Here is a 12,163-nt window from a genome sequence, read left to right on the forward strand (position 1 = left end):
CAATGTGTTTCAATCAATTACAGTTATTCTTTTTGGTGCCCAAATTGTCTCATCTCCTGCCAATTAAAAGCCCGTGTAGGTTGGCTCCAGTCCTTTTGACATGACCCTATTGGTCTTTGAGAACTTCCTTGCTTTGGGTACAAAAAATATGTCAGGCTCATCTTGTACATTCCTGCCCCAGACCAGGAATCAGCCATTTCTCCAATGTGCCCTGGCTCCTTCTAGTGGGAGATGGCATTTGGAGAACACGATCTAGTTTTTACTACTGGGTTGTCATTATTTTACTACTGGGTTGTCATTATTCATTATTATTAGGCCTCAGCAGACAGAGCTATTAAATATGTGTGTTTTGGAGAAACCAATAAAACCATTAACAATAAGGCTACTGAATATAATTTAAGTTTCTTTAAAGTTCGTTTTGCCCTTAGAATATTTCCTAAAATATTGTGAAAGACTGTGAAAATTATTAATGTGAAGTAATTCTTCTTAGAGTAAATATGTCACCACCTTGATACCCAATTAGGTTTTCTTTTGTCTGTGTGTTTTTTAATTTTAGAGATCATGTGTTTTTCTTTCTGACTTAATCTTGTTTTTTAATTATAACATTTACCTAGTCACAAATAAAAATTTTAAATGGGGTATGTTTAGAAAAGTCTAGTTTCCTTTCCTCATAGCTAATTATTAGTTTTTGAGTTATCCTTTCATCATTTAAAAAAAAATACAAACAAATGCTTACAGATATTCCTATTTCTCTTCCTGTTTTACACACAAAGTATCACTATAAAAACTGTGCTGCACTGTGCTTTTTTCCACTTTAAAAAAATACCCTGGGGATTACTCCATACCAGTATGTACACAGCTTACCCATTTTTTTTTTCATGGCTGCAAAGACCATCATATGTATGTACCACAGTTTATTCAACCAACCCCCAACTGACAGACGTTTGTGCTACTTCTTCTCTTTTGCTATTATAAATAATGTTGTAATGAAAATCTTGAATGTATGTCATTATATTTTGTCAGTATACCTTTGGGATAGATTCCTAGACTGGGACAAAGGGTATCTGCATATATAGTATTGCAGATATTGACAAACTTCCCTCACTGGGTTATTTTGCATTCTCCCGGCAATGTATCAGAATGGATGTCTCCCTGTAGCCCTGCCAATAAAATGTCAAACTTTTGCATTTTTGCCATCTGATAGATGAAAAATGATATCAGCATAATTTTCATGTCTCTTATTTTGAATGAGCTTGACCATCTTTTCATGTTTAAGAATCATGGAAAATACATTTTAATTTAAATGTATTTGTTGCTTATGCTGGTATCTTCTCACTTGTAAAGTTGGAGAGAACAGGATGGATGTGATTAGGTATGAAACAAGTTTATATTGAGCCAAAGGTAATGCCCAATGTGTTTCTTAGAGTAGAGAAAGTTCTATGAAGCTTTATTTGAAAGATTGCATGGAGGAAATTTTATCCATCAGATTTTAACATGAATTCGTATCGTTTTCTTAGAGTGTCCTACCCTCACTAGAGCGCTCATCTTTAGCTGTGCATCAGATTCACATACAGAATTTTTTTGAAAAAGAAAAGAAATAGATGCCTTGGCCCATCCCTGGACATTTGGACCCGGAGACTCCGGAGTCCCTGTCAGCTATGTTTTTTGTTCTTAGTTTTTTGGAGGTGTTTGTTTGTTTGTTTAAACTGAGGAGATGATTCTATGCAAATGCACTTGTTCAATAAATATTTATTGGGTGTCTACCAAGTGCCAGGGAATGAATTGGCTGGCAGGCGCACGGAACAGAGCAGTGATAAAACAGACACAGCCCCTGTCCTCAGAGACTGTAGAAAGATATACCAAAAATATTGACTAGATTCACATGAAGTGTCGCCAGTGCTCTGAAAGGACAGAGGGCTGAGATAGAGAGTAATAGGAAGGAATGCTTTTGGACAGCAATGGTCAGGGACAGTCTCCCTGAAGAGGTAATATTCAAGCTGATCTGCAGAAGCAAAATGGGCTTTGGGGCCATGCAGACCTAAACTTTTAAGGGCTATTGGAAACATCTGAACAGAATTCACATAAAGTCCTTCACTCAGTGCCGGGTTCATAGTAAATGGCAGCTGCTATGGTGATGGTGCAAACGATTTTCTGCTCAGCCAGACCTTCTTCCTCTAAGGCCCATTTCTGACTAAACTACTCCATTAAACCTTCTTTAGTGAATCCAGCCCACACTGATTCATTTATTCACCAAATGTTTATGGGGCCTCTACTGTTTGTCAGGTACCATCCTCAGCTCTGGGGATACACCGGTAAAGCCCACTTGGCTGTCACAGAACACATGTTACAGGAGGAAATTCAATTCTGCAATTTTCTTTTCTTTTCCAGACACAATAGAATTACAGACTCCTGGAGGGCAGGGGACTTACCCCTTTTTGAATTCCCCCCCACAGTTCCTGACATCAACTAAGTGCTCTGTAAAGTGCTAGACTGTGACCTTTTAGCTGGTCCAGTGTGCACCACCTGCCCAGTAGCCAAGGACTTTGAGACCTGGCAGTTCTATTAGGAGAGAGAAGAGAAAAAGTGTAGAGTCTGACACATTAAGGGCCCCAAAGCTATCTTTATGCCTTGAAAAAAGGCCGACATCTCTACCATTCCAGTCTGCTGAAAGGCCTGAAGTTGTAAAGTGCCAAAACTCAGATCCTGTTGGCCTGGCCTTTAAAGAAGCAGTTTTCATGAATTTGTTGATTTTGTTGTGGTAGTGGTGGTTAACCAACTTAAATTTTTTTTTTTTCTTAAGAGAATATGTTTGCCGATCCTGGAGAAGCTTTTGGTTTCCCGATGTTAACCAAAACCTTCCACCTTGCCCACTATTCACCCCGCTCCACATATGTGCATCCACATCTATATACTATGTAGAGTCTGTCATTTTATTTCAAACCTCCTGTTTCCTCCAAGTCAGTGCTTCCCAGCATAAAAAACACCTATTATGCCAATAACTTATTGAGCTACAGTTCACTTATTATTAGAGTTTATTATTAGATAAACAATACAGGATGCCTCATTAAATGTGAATTTCAGATAAACAACATATAATTATTTAGTGTAAGTGTGCCCCATGCAAGGTTTGGAACATAGTTATACAAAAAACATCTGTTGCTTTATGAAATTCTAATTTAACTAGGTGTCCTGTATTACTATTTGCCAGATCTGGCAATCCTACTTGTTATAGGTCTTTACCTGTGCTGTCTCTCATAAGCCTTTAAAAAATACACAAAGTAAGTATGCTAATTTTACAAATAAAGACACTGATGCTCAGACAGAGACAGTAATATCCTCAAGATTATAGCTGGTACATGGTAGAATCAGGATTTGAAGCTAGATATGTTCAAATACGAAGGCCCTGTTTTCACCTTTCTCAAGAAAACCAGTAATTGTTACAACTGTTTTGTCCAGAGCTAAATCAAGCTAGAGTTCTATAATGTGAGATTAATGGACATGCCTTTGCAGTTCCCAAAACACAGCTCTTTACCATGCTAAGACTTGGCACCCATCTGCCCCCTCTTGCCATGTGAGTGCTACTCAGCCTTCCTGACTCAGCTCAGAGGTTACCTCATGGAGGAAGCTTCTCTGATCCTCCCAGGAAGAGCTGATCATTCTATGTGTCTCCTCAGCACTTGTACAGCGCACCGCAATGATCTTCTTAAGGGTCTGTCTCCCTCAGAAGGCCATGAGTTTCCTGAGATGGGCACCATGTCATTTTCCCAGTGCCTACCATGAAAGTGGAGCCTCAGTAAATTCTCGGTAAATGCCCAAATTTGAAGCCCAAATCCTGGGCATCCGATTTATATAAACTCTGCTAAAACACGTATGAGATTACTGATTGGAAGACAATGGATCTCCTGGCTGTTTGTGAAAAACGTCATCAGAAGATGGATACTAGAAACTAACCTATGTCATGTGAGTCTTTATGGAAGTACTTTTATTTATTCAATAAACTGTAAATGATTCTATTTGAACTGTTAGAGTTCATCAGCTAAATATATATTCACAATACAAAATGTGTCTACTAGATTTCTGCATTTTAAAAATCTTATGAAATACAGTAATTAGACGTGTCCATTAACCATTTTTCAAGACTTTAATATCTTAGTTTTCTAAGGGTATTTTTGCAACAACAGCAAAAATAAATAAAGCATTAATGTAATAATAATAAAGAAACTAACCTATCTAGACATGGACAAGAAAACCATTACTATTTAACTTGAGAACTACCCTAACAGTTACACTTTTTCTAAATGATCCTATTTTGCTGTCGCCTTTGACATAGCTTTAAGTTGTATTGTTGCACAATTACCTTGAATGGAACATCTGAGTATGAATCAGATTTAGTTAACATTCATAAATATCTGCAGTGGCAGGAGGGAGGAGTAAAGCAAAGTTTAGCCTCACCTTTCTAGCTCGGCAAAGTTCAAACCAGTCATTTTAAGAAGCCAATTTTGTGTGAAAAATGATGTCATTTTATATGCTAAAGATACATGTGCTTGGCATATGAGGACTTTCGTTATTCCTTAAAATATTTCCTTGAATATATTCCAGAGATTTTTTAAAAAGTCATTTAAAAATGAATTATAATTGTGGTGAATACAGGGCTTCTTTATGTCATTCCTCCTTTGTGGACAGACTCGGTGACTTCCAAAGGCACCCAATTAGATTACTGAAAAGAAATACAGTACTCTTGTCCCTTGGCTGACCTGCTCATCATCGTGAACTGATACTCATATTTAGTGCCAACAAAGCACAACTTCATTGAGAACAGAAATATACCCATTCCCTCTGGTTCTGAGTCATCTGACCACATCCAGGTCCTTTAGTTCTTTTGCCGAAATATTCCAGATAAGAATAACGATGGGTTGATGCCCTTTCCAAAACGATATGTAAGTGCTATAAAAGGTAGCTATTTATACTAGTCAGTAAGTGTTTTAGGAATGATGGACAAATTCAAATTTAGATAATTTCTATTAAGACAAATAATGACTAGACTCAAATGGCAACTCTTCTTTGGCAGAAGCACAAAGATATAAACAATCCACTGAGGAAAACATCTAATTTATTTCTTCATGCTGAGGAAATGACTGATGCAGTCTGGTGTGTCACTTCATGCGTCGGACAAAGCTTTAAGTCACAAGGAAGTCTGTCTAATGGTGGAGTCCCAGACACCAGCCATGCAGTGCAGGCAGCATCTTGAGAACGAGAAGCGAACTCTCCCTAGTCTGGGCCAGCGTGAGCACACTGTCGGCTGTCCTCAGTATGTGTGGTGGAGGAGGGAGACACATATAATAGGTAAGAACACTGGCTGCAGAGTCAGACTGCTGGAATTTGTCTCCCACACCTAGCACGTCCTGACCTTGGACAAGGTACTTCGCTCTGAGCCTCGTTTTTTTTCATCTATGAAAGAGAAATGATAACAGTTATCTAGCTCATGGATTCTTGTGAGGATCAGTGAGACTACAGGTGAGTGACTTAGTTCAAGGCCTAGCACGGTAAGCACACAACCTGTCAGTCCTTTCTTGCCTGTCAGAATGACTGAAATCAATGGAACAGTACGTTGGCACGCAGGTGGACAACGTTTCAGCTTCTGACCACAGCTTCCTCTAGACTGATTTCCATGAATAACGTAAATCATACTTAAAAGGAGCAGAGATTACAAACAGAGGAAGGGATGGCAGGGACTCAGGATTTTAAATGCCTCTCTTCTTCCCCCTCTTTCCCCTTGGCCTCCTTCCCCCCTTGGGTTCTTGAAGGAAACAAACAAAATGCACAAAAGACAGGCCAGGAAAATGCACGTTATAAGACTTTGGCCTAAACCCCCATGCAGACTATAGAGTAAGCTGAGCTGGCCCTTGGGGAGGATCCCTTTCACACGGCTAGAGGCAGGCCTAGGGCCTAAGAGCAAAGGAGCTCCTGCAGCCCTCTCCTCCCAAAGCCCATACCCAAGTTCCTCTGGATCTGACTGCTTTAACAGCATGCAAAAGGGGATTTGGGAAGAACTAGCAAGTCAGCAAAGAAGCAACACATTGAAGAGATCATGCGTCCCTCACCTAGCGCTCACCTGGTCCAGGCTTTCTCAGCAGGTTGGAGTAACGAATGGAAACTTAAGTCAGAATTTTTTTTTATGTTTCATTCTATCCGATTAATTCATAGTTCAGTATTTGAGTACAATTTGTACCATTTCAGATCTGTACTCCAGACAAAAATAGAGTAACTTGAAATACTGTGTTTAAAGAAATTCTCGTGTTCTATCATTAAATTATTTGCCTAATAGTTGATTATATGATTTGTTTAAGTACTTTACGTGCTAAGAGCCAATTATCAGGAACGTTTGAATTATGTATGGTGATATTTCAAGGTGATAGTTTTATTGCAACGAGCATTGTTTTTTTGTCAGCAAGATTCCTGATGTAAAATAACAACTACTGATAAAAATACATGTTCTATACACACCGCAGCCCCAGGACACCTGGCCTAGGTAAGCCCATCAGAGGGAGAGAAAAAGTCAGAAGAAAGAGTCAAGAGCAACAAGCACACCTGGCTCAGAACTTAAACTTGTTCAGTTCATTCAACAATTACTTTGTTGAACCGCTATTACGTGCTGGGCACTTGTTCCAGATGCTAAAACCGATCCACCCCAGTTTAGAAGTCAATGACAACCACAAAGAGGATTCAAGCCCTAGACCCCGTGCACCTCAAACCTGCCCTCTTCTTTCTCAGCGCTTAACTCCTTCCCCTCATGTTAATGGCTTTGCCCTCCACCCTCATGCATCCTGAGGGCAGGGTAGGAAAGAGGGGAGGAGAGGGAGGAGAAGACGGGTTTAAGCTTCCAGAGCTGGCAGATAACAGAGGATATCAAGAGAGGCGATGTTTTTGGTTGTTTTTCCTAGTTTCACTTTATTCAGCACTGGGGTCAAAAGCGGTAGTCCTGCTGACCCCAGCGGGTTCTGCTGTCACAAAGCATCTTTAGATTTTAACTCAAGGCACAAAAGCCTCACTACTTCTCCCTCAGTTCCGAGTTACTACGAACCTCACATTTCTGTCACTGCACTGTCATTTGGCCCCAAATAGAAAATTAGCTAATTAGCTTTTGCTCTCAATTGGGGAAAAAGTGGCTTGCACCAGCCAGAAGAGATTCAGGTAGATAGCCTGTACTTGTTTGCTTTGGGAAGTGATTTGCCTGCATTACATCATAAGCAAGAAGATTTTCATACAGGACTAGCCTAGAGCAATAATAATCCACTCAAGTGTCATGAGCTGAGGTGAGGCCAAGTTCTAGAGACAAGAAAAAGCAGCTCCACCAGACAACTTCCTTTCCAGGCCAATCCCAACCGTCAGTTATGCCAACGCAGGTCCCCAAATGGAGCTGGAGACTCAGTGGAGAGCTCAGCACAAACTTCTCTAAATCATCACAGGGCTTGATTTTTTTGAGCTGCTCCTTAAATTTCCTACTCACCTATCCCCGCCATCTTTAAAAATTAAATCAACTTATATTAACATGCTTATATTTTAACTTTGGAGGTTTGAAATTGAACTAATTCAACCAACTAGGACACTTTGTGTTTAAAAACAAAGAATAGAATTCAAGAGGGAAAAAAAAAAACCTCTCCAGACCTCATGATCTAAGTGTTTTCTTGCTTGTTCTATCACTAACATACTCTCTCTGGAACTCTCTTCATTTTCCAGATGTGAATAAAAAGGTGAGATGTGAAGAAGGTAAGTGACCCTCCTCAAGTCACATAGCTAGTGAGTTGCAGAGATAATGCTAGACCACAAGACTGTACTTCAGTCTAGTGCTTTTGTTTTGTTCTCAAACACAACAGAGCCTTCCTATAGTCCGTAGACTTGTGTTGTAAATTACTCTATAAACTAGCTGTTAGCATATCAGAACAGGAGCCTGAATTTCTTTAATTGGCTAAAAAAAATGTTATCAGTTTCCTGAAAGTTTCAGGTTTTGTGGCTTTTTAAAAACCATCTCTTTAGTTGGGTTAGTTAGTAAATAAAAAGCAACAGGTAATTTTTTTTTTTGGCCAGGCCTTACTTCCTTGATGATGTGGTCATTGTAACTGTTTTCACGATCTAAGAACCACCCCCTGATCGTTCTCTCTTCCAGTTCTGCATCAGGCATGTTGCTTACACTGATGACATCCCAGTTTTCTGAGATTATAGTAACTATGCAAAAAAGCTTCTTTCTCAATTGTTGCCGTTTGCTCTTTGCATAAGAATCAGCTCTGGGTAATTCCTTCTTGGTCCAGTGGTTATGACTGGGTTCTTTCACTGCTGGGGCCTGGGTTCAATCCCTGGTCAGGTAACTAAGGGGAACTAAGATCCTGCAAGACAAGCGGCACGGCCCAAAAAAAAAAAAAGAATCAACTTTTGTATCACACACATTCGACTTCTGAAACCTTATCAGATCTTCTGTTTGGAATTCCAGAAAGCAGTGTAAGAAAAACTGGAGAAATCCCCAACTTTCTAGTTAGAAGACTGGACTGGGTGGGTGTGGCATGCTATGGATTTGATTTCTTGATTATCTGCTGTGTTTACAATGAGGATAGTTGTGAGGTATGGCAGAAACAGCTGCTGAGTCAGAAAGCAGAAAACGTGGATTTCAAGTGTCCTACACTACAAATTAGCTGACTGAACACAGACACAAATCATAGGTTGTAAGTTACATAAACAACAGAATTTAGAATTGGAATGGACTTTAAGGACCATGGTCCAATAGCCTTGTTTTACATATCAATCAACGAGGTTCAGAGAAGTTCAATAATTGTCCAATATATATGTATTTTCTATATATATATAATTGTTCAATATATATACATATATATATACATATATATGTGTGTGTGTGTATATATATATATATATATTTTTTTTTGGCTGCACCGCACAGCTTGTGGGATTTTAGTTCCCCAATCAGGGATCGAACCAGGGCCCTCAACAGTGAGAACGTGGACTCCTAACCCCTTTATATTTTATATACATATAAAAATATGTATATAACTGGATTTCTGGTCAAAATGACTCAGTAAGTCCACACTTTGACAAAGCTCTTCTGCTCAAATAGTAATAAAGACAAAAATCAAAATAAAGAAAAGATATGAGGGGCCTCAAAAAAATACTACATATTCCATGAACCAGAAACAGAAGAGTAACATGAAGCAGTGAGAGGGGCTGATGCTCCTGGTCAGGAAGTGGGCAGACACGGGTGGGCCTCTAACTTCTGAAATTTAATGGGGATTAAATATGTTCCAAATGAGATAGGAAATTAATGATTTACTAGTTGAAACCAGGGATTTCAAAGGATGAAAAAAACTGCTGTACAGCCACTTCCAGGAGACATGTAGGCCTTGGCAGGCCAGGGAACACGGGGCAATGGCCTCAGGAATCAGCAAGATTTTTTGTCAGCAAGATTCCTGATGTAAAATAACAACTACTGATAAAAATACATGTTCTATATACACTACAGAAAGACAATGCTTATGCCTAGGAATGGCTTGGTGATACAGGAGACCCCCAAATATCATTATGAGACATGGTTTGGGGCTAGGTATTCAGACTGCAGCCACTGCAGAACCATTAAACAGAGGTTAAGGACAGAAAGATTGTAAAAAGGAGAAAAAGAAGACATAAATAAACAACTTCTTTGGTAAACAAGTATGCCGAAGACATTTCAAACAAAAAGAAATCTAACGCTAAAAGAGAAAAACAAACAATAAAATCAACAATGAGAACATGAATTCATCCCTGAAAAAATTAATTTTATGTTACAGAATGGCAAAACTCTAAAATAAATGTTTAGAATGGCCAAAGAGATAAACTGAAGATTAACTTTCATTTTAAAAGAACAACAAAAGATAAAACAAAAAGAAATAAAACAGGTAAATATGAAAAAGAACCAATTAGAAGTACTGGAAATTATTTTTAAGTAGTCATGAAGTTTTTAAAAAGTAGTAATAAAATTAAACAAACAAACAAACAAAAAAACCCTCACCAGATTGGATAAACTCTAGACGAAAACAGTAAGGAAATTAGAAAGAAGCATTGAGAGACAAAGGTTGAAAAATATATAGAAAAGCTGTGAAGAGCCCTGAAGGATCAATTTACAGGTGAACAGATTGAAAGGATCCAACATACATCTAACAGGGGTTCCAGAAGAGGAGAATGGAAAAATGGCAGAGAAATATGTTTAAAGAAAGAAAAACTGAGAAGTTTCCAGATCTGGAAAAAACCATGAGTTTTCAGGTCTACCTTCTCGTACTAAACAAAGACAATCCCACACTTACATTTCAGAATATCAAGGATAAAGAAAAAGATTTAAAGCTACTAGAGCCTACAAATCAGTACAAGAAAAAAGGCAGGCAAACCAATACAAAAATGGGTAAAAGACTAGAACAGGCACTTCACAAAAGAAGTTATGTAATGGTCATTTGAAAATGCTTAATTTCATTAACCATAAAGAAATGCGAATTAAAACCACAATGAGATAACTCAACACACTATAAAAGTAGCTAAAATGAAAAAGATGGATAATACCAACTATTGGTAGAATGTCAGCCATATGGCACTTTCACATAACCATTTTTGGGAGTATAGATTGGTTCAACTTCCTCAGAAAATTGTTTAGCAGTAACTACCAAAACTGAACATATGCAGACCCTATGGCCACAACTAGAGAAAGTCTGCGTGCAGCAACAAAGACCCAACAAGCCAAAAATAAATAAATAAGTAAATTTTTAAGAAGTGGGCAAATTATTTGAACAGGAACTTTGTTAGTGAAGATATGAATGGTGATGATCCTCTAAAAGACTTAGAAAGGAGAATCTGAGAAGATGACAGTGATGGCATGATTTTTTTTAACGTTTCCCATCACCTCCCATCACCTAAAAAGAGAGCAACAAAAGTTAAAAAACAAAAACCCGTAGACTGTATCTGCAACACAAGTTGATGAAGCATCCCTAAGAATTTCCCAAACTGAGACGGTGGAAGACAAACCACCAATTGCTACAAGGCCCATACCAATAAGCACCATCTTACTGGGAAGAAGCAGAGGGAAGCAGCAGAGTAGCTGATGGAATGAGGGAACTCCCAAGTCACTATAGGTACTCACTGGAAGTTTAGAGGGCTAACTGCTGTTGTGCAAGGAATTACTACCTCAAGCTCTGAGAGGACTTGAGCAGAGGGGCCCTATGAACTCTCAAAACTCACCAGCTGAAGCTCCCTTCTGGAACATAACTTTGAGAAATATCTCCCGGGAATAAAAATCCATATTAAACATGATAGAGACAAAAAGGGTACAGGAAAGAGAAGGCCCAGATGAAAATGGGGGCAGGAACAGAATCAGATCTCTGAAAGGGCAAGGAAGAGCACTTCTGACCGACTCCACCCTCCCCATCCCGATACCCCAACCAAGGTTCGGGAAAATAACTTAGTACTAGATATGTAGGAAAATCTCACAGATCAGTTCTGAGCCATTTAATACCACCTCCCTAAGTACCCAGTAAACAGAACACTAAGGCTGCAACTCCTTCCCTACAATTTTGTTTAAACCTGTTGGTTAATTCTACTAATTCAGTAGAGGAATATTCCCGCTTGGTTTTTGTTTTGGCTCACTGGGATCTCATCTCAATTATTTCCCAGTTCCCTAGTGGCCTGTGTTTTAGTCATGCCCTGGTCTTCTGACGAGTCATTGTCCCAAGGACCCCACCTCTCTCTCTATCATAGATATGGTTCACAAGTACATATTTACGTATTTTACATCAAAATTGGATTTTCTTCCAGAATGAGAATATTTATTGAAAAAGTTTCCAAAAGCACCCACATTGTTAACGTTTGGTCAAGAGACAATCAGAACCCCAAGGTTGGTAGAATGAACTCTAATGAAAACTGCTGAGAGAATCAAAAAATCCCAACTTAATCTTTCATATTAGCTATTTCATAAATAATGTAAAATAAATATTCTAATGAAACATTCTTATTATACTAGGAGTATTATTCAGTTTGGAAGGCTATCATTCTAATGAACAATTATTTGTTCTCCCAGTAACACAAACAAAAGTGTGAACATAAACTGCTTGGGTCTAAATAACGGTTTAAAATCTGGGAATAT

General features: G+C 38.7%; 1 protein-coding gene across 5 annotated transcripts in view; it reads right to left on the reverse strand.

The window, feature by feature from the left end:
* MINPP1 (multiple inositol-polyphosphate phosphatase 1) overlaps positions 1-12,163 on the reverse strand; it is a 167,470-nt gene that overhangs the window by 107,762 nt on the left and 47,545 nt on the right. Inside the window, exon 4 of one of the 5 annotated variants that reach the window (XR_012327003.1) lies at positions 5,071-5,448. The exons of 3 other annotated variants lie outside the window; for them this stretch is intronic. Coding sequence is in view for 1 of the 2 variants with exons in the window: in XM_073794232.1 (XP_073650333.1) it covers positions 5,445-5,448 (4 nt within the window). In the remaining variant the exon portion in view is untranslated. Of the gene's footprint in view, positions 1-5,070; positions 5,449-12,163 lie in introns of those variants that run through there. One more of the 5 variants, XM_073794232.1, reaches the window with a different exon arrangement.

Source organism: Tursiops truncatus, chromosome 16 (assembly GCF_011762595.2).
Source record: "Tursiops truncatus isolate mTurTru1 chromosome 16, mTurTru1.mat.Y, whole genome shotgun sequence".
Lineage (NCBI taxonomy): Eukaryota > Metazoa > Chordata > Mammalia > Artiodactyla > Delphinidae > Tursiops > Tursiops truncatus.